Here is a 16,708-nt window from a genome sequence, read left to right on the forward strand (position 1 = left end):
CTCCCCTCTCCACACACACACACATACACACACACACGCACGCACACACACACACATACACACACATTCAGCTTGATGACCCTTCCTTCATACTGCAGCCCTCCTCGCCAAGGTCACACATATTTTAAACCAGGCCGTCGCAAAAATAACCTCCCTTCCCCCACCCCCCAAAGGCCTTCCCATGTGTTTTATATCATTTCAGGCTTTCAGGTCCACCGCAAAACAGAAGGCTTTCATTTTTCACTGTCAGGTACAAGCAGAGCTCGGATCCAAACGCCAACCGAGAGCATTCGCCCGTTTTAATTCGCGGCTCAGTACTTGCAGCTGTGTCATGGAAGTGGTGTGTCGTGGTGCTGGGACAAGAGACACAAGGACGTGCCCTCCACTGTGACAGCTACGGGGCTGAAGGCCAGTCTCACTGTGGAGTCATTACTAGAAAATGAACACCCAAAATGCCTTTCTGTCCAACAAAAGTTACAATGCAAGCCATTGGCAACCAGGAGACATGCTGAACCATTCAGCAAAATAGAGAAAATCTATTTCTCTTCTCCCGATTGAGATGACAGATTCAGTGTAATCAATTCTACAATCGCCATTTATTTGTATTCTTAAATGCTGAATATACAATGAGAGGTTGTCAAAACTATTCTGCTGGCAGATAGCAATCCAGTGAATTGATATTTGGAATGGGAATCAGTCCCGGGTAACAAGCTCTGAAAACACAGGATGGCGGCATTGTACTGTAGCACATTAAATGTTTCTTTTATGTATCTCCCACTGGTTGTACAGGCTGTATTTATGCAGTAGCATTGTGCTCCACACAAATATCCCGGTGGGGACAGTAAAAGTAAATATTAAAACTTGTACCATTTACTGAAACCAAAAATGTATTTCATAAACTGCTATTAATTACAGATAATGTCTACGATGTAACTACTCTGAATGAGGCTGGGTAGTAGATCATTTCTGTAGTTTTCCATGTTTATTGCTGTTTGTATATGCTGCTGAACCAATTACTGTTCCCTTCCCCCAATAACACTGCGTGAATGTTCAAATATTTGCCAGTCAAAATCATAGTGCTGTCAGCATTCAATAAAGAGCGACAGAATTCTCCACCTGACGATAAGCAGACATCCATGTGCGTAAAGGAGTGCTGTGGATTGTGATCATACCGCTGGAAGGGAAAGCGTATTTAAGATGACAGATGACTGCAGGGAATTGTGGGCCAGGATGGCCTGGACTACAGATCATCCATTAGGTTCCATAACAAAGCTTAACTGCTACTTTTGGAGAAATCATCGCTGAAGAATATCAGGACGCACCGTCATGGTTTAGTTGCATAAATCATTTAACAGAAAAACGCATCGGGGGAAACAAACTGTTGAGAAGATTTTAAAGATTGATATTGGGTCATAGTTATTGCTATTAAACTAAGGAATTCAACTAAAACTACTGCCCTCAAAAAAGGAGAAAGAACAAAACAAATATCAATGATAATACAGAGTTCTGGTTAAAATGCATTTACCCAAAAAGAAAATAGTATTTTCAGTCTGACTGCAAACAGATACGCACAATAAATGCATGCATTTTTCTGTCAGCCAGTACGTTTTCTCCAATTTGCGGCTACGAATTCCAAAATGAAGATAAAAAGTTGGACCATGCCAACCCCGTCCCTCTCTGCGGTCATGGACCGCTGTAGCCCTGTTCCTCCTCTGGTTCGTGCCAACACCTTGATGGAGCCTGGAGCTCCAGATGGATCATTCTGCCCCTCTAAACTGCACACTATATTTCATTTGGACTTCTACTTTTCCAGCTAGTTTATAACATCAACTGTAACCTGCTCAACCCTTTTTATTTGCTGTGGTAGATCCCTTATTACATTTTGGTTACATCTTCTATTGCTATTTTACACCAGGGCAGCCAGCAGAGGATGAACTCCCCCTCTATAGCCAGGTTCCCCCGAGATTCCTTCCCATTGGGGAGTTCTTTTTTCCACCATTTGAGTTTTTCTCCCCACTGGGGAGTTTTCTTTTAATGCATGTCCTCACTATTCACAGGTTCAGGTCTGGTTTTTGCTCTTTTACTTCTACTCTGTAAAGTGTCTTTGTGACAGTTCTCAGTAACAAGTGCTATATAAATAAAATTGATTTCATTTGAAAAATGACCCAGCAGCACTGATCTGTGCGGAACACGTTATTATGAGGCCAGCAGCTTAGTGTCGCCATCTTCAGGTCACGTAGTGCTACTGCTCAATTTACAGCTCATAGTTCTCTGAACACTCCCAGGATTATAAAAAGTTTATGAATTTGAAGTCCAAGTCTTAATCTGTAGCGACACCGGCTTTCTCATAGTGCCAGAACTGTCATCAGTAACTTTTTCAGGTTTCGATGATCTGTGCTGGTCTTTGCAACAATTATCTTTTTTTTTTAAAAGCGAATGTGAAGTTTGAAATGAAAAGCAATTTATATGCAAAAACCCCACAACCAGGGTTATAAGATTGCTTTAAATGCAACCTAAGATCAGGTTCATGCAAGTCCAAAAATTATTTGAGATAACTGAATTTTAGTAATAGCTGCCACGTCAAGTCTTTTAAAAATCAAATTAAACACAGTAAACTTATTTATTAACCTTTATTTATACAGGGGGGTAGGTTGACTGAGCACACAAACTCTTTTACAGCAAGGCCCTGTTAACACCCCCAAGTCTTTGGATTGTGGGAGGAAACCGGAGCACCCAGAGGAAACATGCAAACTCACAGAAAGGCCCCAGCCAGGATTCAGGGTACCTTCTTGCCAACAGTGCTAGCCACTGCACCACCGTGCTGCCAAAAACCATTGAATAGATAAAAAAAATATGTTTCCGGTTGGACGGACAAAGAGCAATGCAACACAGCCCACCAACTAAACCACTTTTCAAATCAACATCACATCATTAAAATATGATTAGTGCTTCATAGTTCAGAACACTGCTTTGGACACAAGATACACATTCAAAGTGTACATTTCCTCATAACTCAACATCGCCAATGATCCCACCCCAGGAGGCTTGCTGTGACTAATAGCACACTTAGAGAGGTTTAGGGAGCATGTGTTTCTAATTGGGGTGCTAAGAATCCAAGCATGCAATGGGAGGGCAACAAAAAGTGATTGACTGCTCCTTCCTCCAACAGCTTTGGTCTATAGTAAAAAAAGGCGGGATAAGAGGACGTTACCCTGTGCTATGGACACTAATCTCCGTTTGCTTATTGGATCAAGGTTGGCAACTGAAATCAAAGCCATAGGTCAATATTGTGTGAGGATCAAAGACACTCCAAAACCAAATCGTTCATTGTACTGTACACTAACCATTTCCATAAGGTTAAACACATTTGAGGAATATATTACACATCAGAAAATGCTTGTCACTGCCAAGAAGAAAGGCTATCATAAAACTATGAAAAAAGTGATTCCATCTGAAAAGCACTTATGACAATTGATACACGATGTGACCAAAAGTATCTGGACACCCCTTGGTTTGGGGCTGTTTTTCATGGTTTAAGCTAGGCCCCTTAGTTCCAGTGAAGGCAAATCTTAATGCTACAGCATACAATCACCTTATAGATGACTCAGTGCTTCCCCAACAGTTTGGGGAAGGCCTTTTCCTGTTTCAGAATGACAATTTTTCCAGGCACACAGCGAGATCCATATAAACATGGTTTTGTTGAGAGCCGTGTGGAAGAACTTGACTGGCCTGCACAGAGCTGGCCCTGACCTCACTAGCTGAATGGAAGCAAATGCCAGCAGTAATGCTCCAACATCCAGTATAAAGCCTTCCCAGAAGAGTGGAGGTTGTTATAGCAGCAAAGGGTGAACCAACTCTATATTAATGTCCATACTTTTGGATGAGATGTTGGATGTCAGGTGTCCACATACTTTTGGTCATGCAGTGTATGCAGAAGTAAAAATCTACCTTTGCTGCTGTATACATTTGATTCAAAGCAGTCTTTATTGCAATCTCTTGGCAATACTTTGAAAGCTTGTGATTGTTCACATTTTGACATATAACCACTTACTGATAGAAGCAAAAAAAATAAATAAAAAAAAACCTCTTTTTATTGCATGCATAAATTATCTTTAAATTAAACATTAATAAGACAGTGAATAAATTACCTAAATGAATGGTCTCATTTAAAGTACAATTTGTTCGCTGGGTGGCTGAATCTGCTAAGGCACTGATCTAGTGCATGGAAGGACATCACGGTGTGGCACTGAATCTGGACTGCACCAGTGCCAACTGTGGTTGGCTGCCCAGCCGAGCGATGCACAAATGGTTCTAGCATTGGCCAAGGATTGGAGGGTCTCAGCTGGTCAGAACAATGTCACTGTGCACCTGTGACACCAGCTCACCAATTTACGATGCGTTTTTTTGTTGGTTTTTTTTTGGGGGGGGGGGTTGGAGATTGGCCAGTACAGATAACATAAGCATTCAAATATTTCATGGGAAGGAAATGGAAATTGTTTATTCGGGGACCTGTACAGCGGAAGCATCCAGAATATTTAGCGAAACAAAAGCAGGGACAATTTCCAAAAAGGTAAAAACAATGACGTCGACAACAAAACAAAAACAGACTCTTCAGCTTTAGAATCTCTTCCTCTTCACAATCTCCGGTTTCCAATTAACTGGATGGGTTTCTTCAGTCTGAAAGCAGAGCAGTCAGTCAAAACATTAGTAGCGTCAGTAAGTACAATCCTCTCAAGCGTCTTCATTGACGCATTTCATCATACATTGCAGAACAGTTCTAGACTCTGTGGCTTGTTGAGTGTCATGTCATTTAGGGTTTTTGAATGCCGGGTCTCCTGGCAACAGGGGCATGCCAACGACTTAAGTTTGCCAGGCTGGTCATGGAACAATACTTGTTTCTTCCTTTTTTGCAAGGTAGGAGTTCAGAGGCAATTTGTAAAGAATTAGACATTTGTTCTTCAATAAATGTACCCTCAGAAGGCTTTGGATATACTCAATGCTAAATACAGAACCAAAAGACACTCAGCACTAATTGGTAAAGAGCACTTAGGACTAGAAACACATTCTCATCTTAAATGAGGTTGTGGCGAGGCAAAGGTTGTGACGTCTATCTCTCACTCAAGAGGTTTTTACAACCAATGAACTGACTACAGTTCAAAACGTGCAAGACCACCCACCGAGCCCACAGATGTCTGGGATTAAAATAACGAGGACATTAACGAGGCAGGTCTTTACCGCAGTGTCGTCCTCTCTGTACACCTTGATGGTCTTGTCGGCCTCGGCGGTGATCAGCCTGCTCTCCGATTGGTCAAAAAGGCAGGCGAAGATGCCGGACTCGCTGTCCAGGGAGCCCGGCTGCACCGCGGCGTGGATCCGCTGGAAGTTGTAGCCGGTCCTCCAGTCCCACATGTGGATGGTGCCGTTGTCGGCTGAGGCGGAAATGACACATCTCAGATCAGCAGTTGCGCAATTCCCTCTAATTTCATCCCACAGATTACCAATCAGCAGTTAAGTCAGGCAAAATATTAAGTGAGCATACCATTGCCATTGCTTTTAACCTTTTAAGGTGTAAGATCACAAATATGTGATTAGAATGTTCTTACCTGAACATTCCATTCCTGGTGTCACAATCAATACAGGTAATTGAAAGCAATGGAGTTCTAGAACACTGACTTAATATTTTGAAAAAAAAATGAAAATTCCAAAACACCCACTCTTCAAAGAGATAAGAGAACCAATGGCCATTTGCTCTTTTTTTCCACATATTTTCAAAAACAAAATGGTGATATCACAAACTGCATATGTAGGTGCTTTTGTGGATTTGCCCTCTGAAAACTAGTCAGAAATTGATCCAAAGTAGAACTTACAAAAGTACAATAGCTAAACTACACATTCCCAGAGTCCTCACGTCTGTAATGAATTAATTTTAAATGATGATATTTTAACCCTCCTGTTATGTTGCGGGTCAAATTGACCCTTTTTAAAGTTTGAAAATCTAGGAAAAATACTTAAAATTATTTTTTCAGTATGAAACTTCTTCTACTGGCCTTAATTAGTGTAATCAACATTTTAAATGAAAATGGTTCATTTCATGTATTTGCAAACCCCCCCTGTATGGGGATTGACCCGGGAACATTTCTGCTGTACCTAAAAAATGAACAGAACAGGAGGGTTAAAAGCTGCACCTTGTTTTATAGGCATAATTACTGCACTTGAGAAAGACTCCTCTCTTATATCCACCAAGGCCATAGTTTACCTCCCGATACCAGAACGCCGTCTGAGTTGACTGCCAGTGTGTTGATGATAGCGTTGTGGCCGGAAAGGTTCTGGATGAAGCTTCCATCCGGGAACTTCCACTGCTTAATGTTGTCTGGGGAACCGGAGGCAAAGGTGTATCTGGATGGAAGAAAGATCAAACTCGCCAGGTATTTCACGCCTGTAGTAAATGCAAGCTGCTAGCCTTGTGATGCTAACATCTGAAGAGGCACAACCAGCCGCTGGAAAGCCAATGGGTAAATGGGTACTTACCCCGGCATGCTGCTTGTGCAGTGGTACAACTTGGTGATGATGGGGCTGTGTTTCTACGTTCTATGAAAAGGCATTTCTAAGTCATTTAGCTCCCAGTAGTTGACAGTCAGCTTACATTACATTATGGGCATTTAGCAGGCCTTAAGCACCTTGCTAAAGGGCACAACAGCAGAGTCCAATCTGGGAATTGAACCTACAACCTTTTGGCCACAAGCCCCGTACAAGGACACTACACCAAAGCTTCCCCTTGTTCAGTACAATCATGTTAAACGATGGATATTTCCCATGATTTTACAAGATACGTATTAAGTGATGTTAGCAGAATGTGGTACTCACTGACGGGGGTGCAGAACAAGGGCTCTGACAGACTTCTTGTGATTGGTCAGCGTGGCTCTGGTCTTCCCGGCGACGAGATCCCACATTCTGATGGTGGTATCGTGGCTGCCTGTTCAAGCGAAAGGAAGATGGACGAATGAGGCTGAGCGTATTGAAGCAGACGATACAAAAAATGGTTCCTGGAGATGTATGGCCAGCGGTCCAAATGCACTCTGTATTAACAGCTTCCATAAGCTGGAGGCAGCTCCTTGATGTTTTCAAAAGGAATCTAAATTCTGACCGAGAACCGTGGAATGTGTGCGGCAGGAGGAAGGGGTTACCGTGGGTACAGAGGGAGGGGGCTGTACCTGTGATGACCTGAGGTTCCGCGGCCTGGCACTTGACCGTGGCCACCGTGTTGGTGTGTCCGGACAGCGTGTGCACGTTAGCCTTGGTCCGGATGTCCCAAACCTGCAGCAGCAGCACACGGACTCATTCAACAAACGCACTTTCTGCCAACATCTCTCAAGATGGACGACAGCCGATCACCTGCGGCTTCTCAAACTGCCGACACCACGGCTTTTAACGAGAGAACCCGCCGAATGAAACCGCGCCTGAAGCTATGACACCTGCTAGACGCAGACGGTTACATGAAGCTCCCCCCACCCCCGTTTCCCAAACCCGTGCAGGGAGGAGCCCGCGGGGGGGGACTCACCCTGGTGGTGGAGTCTCTGCTGCAGGTCACCAGGACGTCGATGGTGGGGTGCAGGTCCAGGTCGTACACCGCGCTGAGGTGGCCGTGGTAGTGGCGGATCACCTGGAAGGAGGGGGCGAGGCGATCAGCGGGCTGGGGGCCCTCGGGAGCAGTGACCCCCCCCAACTCCCCGTCTCGCGGAGGGGAGAAAATAAAACGAACAGGGAGGAGAAGGTACCTTGTTGTACTCCAGGTCCCAGCACTTGACCTGCTTGTCCTCCCCGCAGGAGAAGAGGTAGGGGCTGCGGGAGCTGACGGCCACGCCCCGCACCGTGCTGATGTGTCCCGTGAGAGAGAGCTTGAGCTTCCCGCTCGCCAGGTCCCAGATCTGTCCACAGAGACACGCACAGCTAAAACACATACATCCTCACCCATCCCATTTACCATTTGTGTACAGAGACAGGAGACATTATTGTCATTGCAGAGGGGGGGGGGGGAGGTGACGGTACTCGCCTTTATGGTCCTGTCGGCTGACCCGGTGACAAACCACTGGTTCCCCGGCTCTACCGCGATGGATCTCACCCACCCTAAATGACCACTGATGACCTGGAAGAGGTACATATACGACCCTGACAAAGTACATAAGGCAGAAGAAGCACTGGGCACAGATTGAACAGGAACCCAAACTGGGGTTGTGTCTTTCAAAACCATCCCAAACTGAGTCAGTCTGAACCAGGCGCTGCACAATGCTCTTATTAAATGAGACACCAGAGGGCACTGTGCTATTGCCTTTGGGCAGTGGTCTCCAACCCTGGTCCTGGAGAGCTACAGGGTCTGCTGGTTTTCATAGTGACTCTGCACTTCATTAATCAATTAGAGCAGTTGATTACACAGTTAACTTAACTCACCTGGTGACTTTGATCTCAACTGGGTGCTGATTTTAAGGTGAAAACAAAAACCAGCAGACCGTGTAGCTCTCCAGGACCAGGGTTGGAGACCACTGCTTTAGGGCCAACATTGCTTTACGACCCGCAGCAGTTAGGCCAAAACGGTTTTGGAGACAGAGAACTGTGGAGGAACCCCTCTTACCCGGTACAGTTTCCATGGCGGGTGCCACTGTGGCTTGGGCATGGTCGGAGCTTTCCTCACCAGCGACACGTTCTTAGTCCCTCCTGCCTCCGTGAGGGACTGAACAGCGCAAAACGGAAAGTGAAAAGACAACAAGTGGCAACAAGCAGAGGCGAAAACTGTGAACAGCGGTCAAGGACGAATGATATGCACTTGCGAGGTTCCGTCATTCAATGCCTCCAGTGCGGCACAACTTTACGATACCACACATTTTTGTTTGATATCAAAATTGGTTATGACAGGCCTCCACATCCATTATTGCTGCAGCCATAATGCAGCCCCTGAACCCGAGGCAGATGTGCTCACCATAGCATGGAGAGGAGGCTGTGACCTGTCCGCACTCCCAGCATGTCTGTGAATGTCCGCTACACTGGCTGCAGTGCGAGTGGCATCCTGCCTGCAGAGGGCAGCAGAGAGCAGATTTTTCTTACTTTATCAAACACTATGCCACTAAAATTTATACAGATGCAAACTTTAAAACTTTGCTTTGATGACAACCACTAATTACCATAACCTATATCTCCTACTTCTTGCTCACACCAGTCCTAACCTTTCACCTCATATTTTCTCAATTTTTAAAACTAATTCTGATAATGAGGAGTGTTAGAATTTGCCCGCCACTGGTAAAACTTTGAGGTCTCTTACAGAACAAGGCATTTTCATTGTTCAGAATGACATTATGCAGATACTGTCGCAAAAAGGAAGGGTAGTACCTTGCTTGTGATGGAGGCAGTGCTAGCGCCAGTGACTGAACTCCACCTTCACTGGGCATCTTCTGCATCTGTGTGTCGGCCGTCAGAGCTACCCCTAGTGAGAGAGAAAAACAACAATTCTTGCAAGTGAGAGTTAAAACGCATAATGCTTTGATGACAACTGCCACAGATACTACTGATGTTTTAAATGACAAAAAATAACAGCAAATGGCAGGAATCTCACCAGGGCCTGATGGATAATGATGTGTTCCAGTGATGAGATACTCTGGATCCAGATCTGAAAATGAAGCAAAACCTTGTTTCAGGATGACGACAGATTCAACAGAACCCTCATATATCATCATTCAATCGGAGTCAGTAGATCTCACCAACACACAACATACCATTACTTCAGACTGAGGTATTATTTCAATACAAGCATTCCTAATACATTGGGCAGGACTGTAAGAACCTGCCTGAGTGTGCTGGGTACCCCTGCTGGCTGTAGGGGTCAGTCATCTGTTGCTTGGCTTTCTCCTTCCCCTCTTTAAGAACGGGCATGTGCAGAACAGCACCATACTCCTCACGCAGCTTGACTGTCATCTTCAGTTTATGACTTTAAAACAACCCATAACAAAAAAAAAAAAAAAAACTCAATTCAGTCAAGAGAACAATTAAGGCAGTACAACCACAATCCGGTCCAATATTAATTCTTTCTGATATGATAATCTCCACAGAGTGAAAGCAGAGAAAGCGTGAGCATTTAAGTGCAATAACGCACAGCGGGTCGACACTAACCTTTCCTCGTCAATGGCTATCGGCTTGGCATGATCTGCCACGAACATGTCATGCGTTCTCTTGAGCGACCTGAACACCAGCGTGTGCACGGAGTGTTTCTGAACGTCCTGGAAAGGCGGACATACAAGCAAAACGAACGAACATGAACAACGATCGTCCCGATACCTAATGTAAAGGTCCGAAAACAAAATGAGTGTAATTGACGTTACCAAGGAAGAGCAAGAGTTATACAGCATAGCTAACTCGTTATACTAACTAACACGTTACATAAGCTGTATTTGCATTTCAGACTACGGTACGTGAAACGTGTGACGATGACATACCTCTGCCATTGTGAAATGTTTTTATTAAAACGCGATAATAACACAAGGAAAGGCAATTCATAAACAAACTGCCACCTCCCTCCGTGGCTGCATCAAACCACGCACGCCCATGCGGAAATATTTCCTTGGTAAATAGGTTATACTTCCGGCTAACTGAGTCAAGACCATAGATATGCATATTGAAAGTCCTATGGTCAAGACATAAAAACTATATTTAGGAAAAGTAAGAACGTAACAAGTAAGTGATATGCTCTGAGTGTGTAGGAGGGTTGGAAAATATCCAGTTTTTGTGTTGCTCTGTGATTCTGGAAATAATATTGCGTAAATAGTATGAGTCATGTAACAAATATTTTTCTCAATGGACAATTTCTCTTTAAATTTAATATTATCCTTTAGACATGAACGAATAAATAAGAGTTTGATTTATATTAAATGCTTTAATTTAACTACTCTTTATGACTTTTAATTCGCATTCTTAAGTGAGTTTTTCTTAGTTCAGTGAAACAGTACAAAGTGTCTGTTTGAGGTTCATCCCACACATCCAATCATGCCATTGTAGCAAACAAACCTGGGGCAAGGAGGGCAGTCAAACAGGGTTGTCAAACAAAGTACATTGATTCCAGCTTTTTGTAGTTCAAACAAATTTTCTTGCAAAAATAATCTCTTATTTTCCCTCAAGAACAGGCCTACAGTTAGATACCGTTTTTTTTATTTTTTTTATTTTTATTTTTTGTGGTCCTTTTACCTTTTACTAAGGATAGGTTGCTTAGGAATAATAATACTAATAATAATAATAACTGGAGTAGAAATGTTTATCTTGCAATGATCCTTTTTCCTGTGTTGGATTGGATCTGTATTGGATTGTTAGGGATGTATCCAAATCTGAAAACCTATTTGTAAATGTACAGATGATGCATTGTATACAGATATTATTTTGTCCAATGATACAAATTGACCAATGATATTTCAGTAAGATATTCTGAAGATGGGTTGAATGGAAAAAATGAGAAAAAGAACCAACATGCAATAAAACAGAACCAACATACAATAAAACATGAATATTTGAATACACTGACAGCTGTATCTTTAGCAACTTCATTGGAAAACGTTTTTACATGTCTTCTATTGACAATTAAATAAAATGAATCAATATTAATTTAGTGCTGCATACTAGCCGAATTACCATTTCACTGAAAAGTAACATTGTGCTGTGGTTTGATTGACAAATTGCGCCATTCCAACATCAATTCCCAACAATGTTAGTCAGTGTTGACAGAACATTTTGGGTTGAATATTAGACAATGTGTCATACAATCCTACCGACTGAAAAACAGTACCTTAAAGTGGAGAGGGGAGGAGTCTGCGTGAATATATAAATACTGTGCTTTGCCCTGAGGAACATGCATTAGAAAGAAACCACCATTACAGAAACCAAGACACATTTTTCTTCATCATGAAGCGGCTTCTGCTTCTTTGTCTCTTTGTGTATGCTGTGCAGTGTGCTAGCACAGACTATGATGAGTCTGACCTGGTAAGTTCCTTTTAAGAAGGATTTGGTCGTGGTAAATATATCAGTCTTACTAAATAACATATCTCAATATTTTAACATTGCCTGTAGTAATTAATGGTCTTATCTTTTGCAGGATGATACCGTAGATCCTACGGTAAGATTTCTTTTTCTCATGTTATCCCAGAATGCATAATCCCATTAAAAAATAATACATAAAAATTTGGTGACTACATTTCTAATAAAGATTTAACCATTGTGTTCATTTATGTAACACATTTGTGAAAAGTACTATGAGGTGTGAGAACACAAGGAACTGTTTGATAGGCGAAGCCTATAAGCAGATCCTTGTCCTGGTCACATGACTGACGTGGTGAATGAGCACTGACTTAGGCACTCTCTTCTCTTCAGCCCAAGACGCTTGACCCGAGGGGACACAGGCCTGTGTCGAGAGGCACTGACCACTACTCTACCTATAATCCCGCTCCTCCACCTGTCAGCGGATCTAGTACGTACCGGGGCCGGCCCTCTACAACTACCACGGACGGGAGTACCCAGGAGCAGCAGAAGGAGGAGCAGCCGGACGCAGGGGGCTGCACCCACCTCTCGGAGAAAATGGTGAGTCATCGGTTCTGTTTCTCTCTCCGTTACTCAGGCCCGTATTCAGGAAATATGTTGGACGATGACTGCTAATCTGGGATCAGTTTAGTCTTTTAGCTCAGGATGAATAAGGTTTGGTTATGTTCGAGGGGAAACTGATCCTAGATCACCTCTCGTTCTCTGAGGCACTTTGTGAATATGGCCCTCAGTGTACAAAAACTTGGTCTGTCCATCCTGAATGTGTCAAAGCAGACATACGCTGTGGTAGTGATACAATGAATTAATATATTTATCAATTATCAAATACTATGGTATATGATATGGTATGGCAAAATGCGGTACAATGATTATAATAATTAAAATATAAAAATAAAAGTCAATATAAAGAAAAGTAAGGAACAGTCTGAATCCATTTTTAACAGTAAAGGACAAGGCAATTTGTTTTTGATCATGTTCCATTTATCATTTAAAAAATTAGTTTCCCTTTCTCTCAGTTCTCTGCAGAAACCTTGTTGTATGGAATGATGGTTCCCAATGTTATATGCACTAATAATTGTATGATTCCCTTTCCTAACAGGGTGTCATGTGTCCAACTGGATGTGAACTGAAATCCGTCATTTTGAAACAAGAGAAGTCCGTCAAAGCCGCGGTCACTAAGCTGAAGGAAGATGTGAACGACCTGTCCAAATCCTCGAACACCATCTACCGTTACGTGGATGGCCTTTCGAATGCTCTCAGAGAGAGGCAGCGCGTCAGTGAAGGTAAGCTAACACCTCATTCCGCTGCCTGCGCGAGACTTCATACTGTACTCCAGTTACCATGAATAGCATATAACATAGTAGGGCCAGCCAGCGGGGACCTGTACTATTCCTGAATATAGTTCAGTACCTACTGATAATTCAATAATTCAACAGTTGATAATGTAACATTTACAGTGATGGGTTTAGCCAAATTCTCTTCATGTTTCCCCTCTGCCTCACTTCCATTGTGCTATTCACACCCTTTCCTTGTGTGACAGACAACACCAATGTGGTCGGGCAGTACACCAATGACCTGGAGGGACAGCACGCCTTCGTGAAGGACACCATTGACACAACATTCCCGTCCAACATCAGGATCCTCCAGAAGGTCCTGGAGAGCCTGCGGGATAAAATCCAGAAGGTGGAGACGGCCATCATGGCCCAGAGGACCAAGTGCGACAAGCCGTGCACCACCTCCTGCCCCATCCCGGTGGTTTCTGGGAAAGAGTGCGAGGACATCTTCCGGAAGGGAGGGGACAACTCGGAGATGTACCTGATCCAGCCTGACTCCTTCTTCAGTCCATACAAAGTCTACTGTGACATGACCACTCTGAAGGGAGGTGAGTGGCAAAAAACTGTTCTCTCCCTCTCCAGCTCAGCTGATGTGTGGTGAACATTCTGGCAGAAAATGGCTGCTGTGCATTACCCAGTTGGGTTTATGCGGGTTCTTGTTTTCAGGCTGGACTCTGGTCCAGAACAGGCAGGATGGCAGTGTGGACTTTGGCAGAAGGTGGGACGATTACCGGGCCGGTTTCGGCAACATCGCATCCGACTCCGGAAAGGGTTTCTGCAGCAATCCAGGTGAGGCAGCGGGAAAAACCCATTCACGTCAGACACTGACATTGCCCACACCCTCATGTTATGCCTTCCGTAAGTAAAAGTCCTACCATCTGTTTCTTCCACCCATGAACTCAGCCAGCTGATTTCACTAATTAGTTCTACTTGCTAGCTGAAGATTTGTGCTGATTAGCAAATCCTGGCAATTGGAACAAAATACTGGGGAGGACTTTTATTTTATGAACCTGGATTTTCCACCTCAGAAATTTGGGAAAAGAAAATGCGCAGGAGTTGCGTAATGGTAATGTGGCTCATGCACGTTGACATGCTCTGTGTTTGCGGTCGCGCTTTTATTCTCTGTGAATGTTGCATAGTGAAGTTACATGACCGCAGTGCCACAGTGTGCTAAGTCTGCTCTTCCCGTGTATTAGGGGAGTACTGGCTCGGCAACGACAAAATCAGCCAGCTGACCAAAATGGGCCCGACTGAGGTTCTGATCGAAATGGAGGACTGGAAAGGAGACAAGGTCAAGGCCCAGTATCAGCAGTTCACCGTCCAGGGCGAGATGTCGGGCTACGTGCTGGCGGTGGGCAAGTACCAGGGCACGGCGGGCAACTCCTTCCTGGACGGGGCCACTGAGCTGACGGGCGAGAACCGCACCATGACCATCCACAACGGCATGATGTTCAGCACCTACGACAGAGACAACGACAAATGGTGAGTGCGGCGGCGAAGGTGGCGGCGGTGGGCTCTGGGTGGCCTCGTTTAGCCGGGTCTGGCTCAGCGGGGTTCTGGGCCGCGGTGTCTCACGGCGCTCTTTGCCTGTGTCCCTTAGGCTTCCGGGAGACCCGACCAAGCAGTGTTCCCGGGAGGACGGAGGAGGCTGGTGGTACAACCGCTGCCACTCGTCCAACCCCAACGGCAGGTACTACTGGGGTGGGCAGTACTCGAAAGACATGGCCAAGCACGGCACAGACGACGGCATCGTCTGGATGAACTGGAAGGGGTCCTGGTATTCCCTGAAGGCCATCAGCATGAAGATCAGACCGTTCTTCGCCGCGCGGTAATGCTCGTCCCTGATGGCCGGAGACCTCCCTCAAGATCACCCGACAGCCTGACATCATACCACATTATCCCAGGCCTCCATCTAAGTGTTAAATAATGGCAACAGCACTCAGCAATGCTGGTTACATTTCAAAGACCTTAAAATACCGTTGGCAGTGTTTTAACTTGGAAGACGTTTGAATGTAAAAATAAAAAAGAAGTTTATATGTGCTAGAGAAGGAGAAACAACTGTAGCTACATGGATAGCTAAGTATGTACTGTACAACATGCAGGTAACTAGTGTTGGTTCTTGTTATTTGAAAAATGAAAGAACTTGATCAAAAAAATTGAACCAGAAAAAAAACCAAAAGAATTATACAGTCCAAAGCTTCAAATCATACCTGTTGGGGATGAATTTTCATAGAGATATTACATGATCACGACTTTGCAAACTGGACGTATAGGAAGACAAGACAGGCACTAAAACTGCTATCTGGTCATTTGATTTGTTTGTGCAAAGACAAAGACATGGGATGGCCTGAGTTGATGTGGTTTCTTGGTTTCTGTCCATCAATAAAATGTGATGATGAGCATCTTCAAGACTTGTGTGATTTAATTTGCACAATCCTTGCGTAAACCTCTGTGTCATATATATAAACACTATTGGGTTATTGTGACCTGTTCAGTCAAGGACAGGGTGGGGGGCAGCACCCCAGAACAGTCCCATGTAGGGTTAACAATAGACTGCCAGACAACACAAAAGAAAGCAACATAAGCTATTCTTTACCATCGTATACTGTACTAACATTGTAACACTGAGCTACTGTGAAGTAATATTATACTTGACAGCAGTCTCAAATCCGGACATTACAGCCAAATAAAGAAAGACTTTGATGTCCTATATCTAAACTTGAAAGCTATTTAATTATTGTAATGGCAGGCCTACTTCCTGATCGATCACACGTCTGTTCTGCGACACCTGGGAGTGTGGCTTGCAGCAACAGATGGGAGGGAGGTTAAGAGGGGGAAGGCACTGCACCATGTACCAGAGTTAGCATTTTAGCAAAGCCATATTTTTTTTGTAGATAGTTGGTGAAGTTCTCCTTACAAAAATAAACACAACGTATATTAACTCTTGGGATTATTGCAATATTGCAGTGCCCATGGAACCTCTAGAAACTAAACCCATTTCCTGTGGGTCTCTTCAGTTTTTGAAAAAAAAAAAAGAAGAAGTATATTATGAGTTTGTCACCCATAGCCATCACCAGGTGCTATACTACTGCTATCTTCAGCTCCTTGTTGCATTTGGATTCAGACCAAGTGAATGACTTGGCCGATCAATAATTTTCCAGTTTTCGGTTTTGAAAAACTACTTTGTTGCTTTAACAGCATGTTTGGGACCATTGTCTTGCTGTAGGATAAAACGCCCATTTGCTTGAACTTATGCAGATAAGATGCTTCTGTACACTTCAGAATTCTTTATGCTGCTATCAGCAGTCACA

General features: G+C 43.9%; 2 protein-coding genes across 3 annotated transcripts; one reads left to right on the forward strand and one right to left on the reverse strand.

Moving 5' to 3' along the window:
- Positions 1-4,471: 4,471 nt before the first annotated feature.
- On the reverse strand, positions 4,472-10,622 carry LOC118231044 (pleiotropic regulator 1-like). 2 transcript variants are annotated; one of them, XM_035424472.1, is made up of 15 exons: positions 10,479-10,622; positions 10,156-10,262; positions 9,834-9,973; positions 9,602-9,655; positions 9,379-9,472; positions 8,972-9,062; positions 8,627-8,725; positions 8,051-8,143; positions 7,776-7,925; positions 7,559-7,660; positions 7,212-7,314; positions 6,865-6,973; positions 6,257-6,396; positions 5,236-5,429; positions 4,472-4,677 (listed from the first exon to the last, which is right to left on the reverse strand). In XM_035424472.1, exons 1-15 carry the CDS (start codon positions 10,485-10,487, stop codon positions 4,618-4,620), a joined length of 1,545 nt encoding a protein of 514 aa, XP_035280363.1. In that variant the 5' UTR covers positions 10,488-10,622; the 3' UTR covers positions 4,472-4,617. The 2 variants fall into 2 exon arrangements, 1 of the variants encoding a protein (XP_035280363.1); XR_004765993.1 differs by lacking the exons at positions 4,472-4,677; positions 5,236-5,429 and adding an exon at positions 5,446-5,945 and having other exon boundaries at positions 6,177-6,396.
- Positions 10,623-11,859: 1,237 nt separating this feature from the next.
- Positions 11,860-15,799, forward strand: fgb (fibrinogen beta chain). Its single transcript, XM_035426097.1, has 8 exons — positions 11,860-12,009; positions 12,122-12,142; positions 12,397-12,603; positions 13,163-13,346; positions 13,604-13,945; positions 14,064-14,186; positions 14,594-14,879; positions 14,998-15,799. The coding sequence occupies exons 1-8, from the start codon at positions 11,932-11,934 to the stop codon at positions 15,227-15,229; spliced, it is 1,473 nt and encodes a 490-aa protein (XP_035281988.1). The 5' UTR covers positions 11,860-11,931; the 3' UTR covers positions 15,230-15,799.
- The last annotated feature ends 909 nt before the right edge of the window (positions 15,800-16,708 follow it).

The sequence above is a fragment of the Anguilla anguilla genome, chromosome 7, assembly GCF_013347855.1.
Source record: "Anguilla anguilla isolate fAngAng1 chromosome 7, fAngAng1.pri, whole genome shotgun sequence".
Lineage (NCBI taxonomy): Eukaryota > Metazoa > Chordata > Actinopteri > Anguilliformes > Anguillidae > Anguilla > Anguilla anguilla.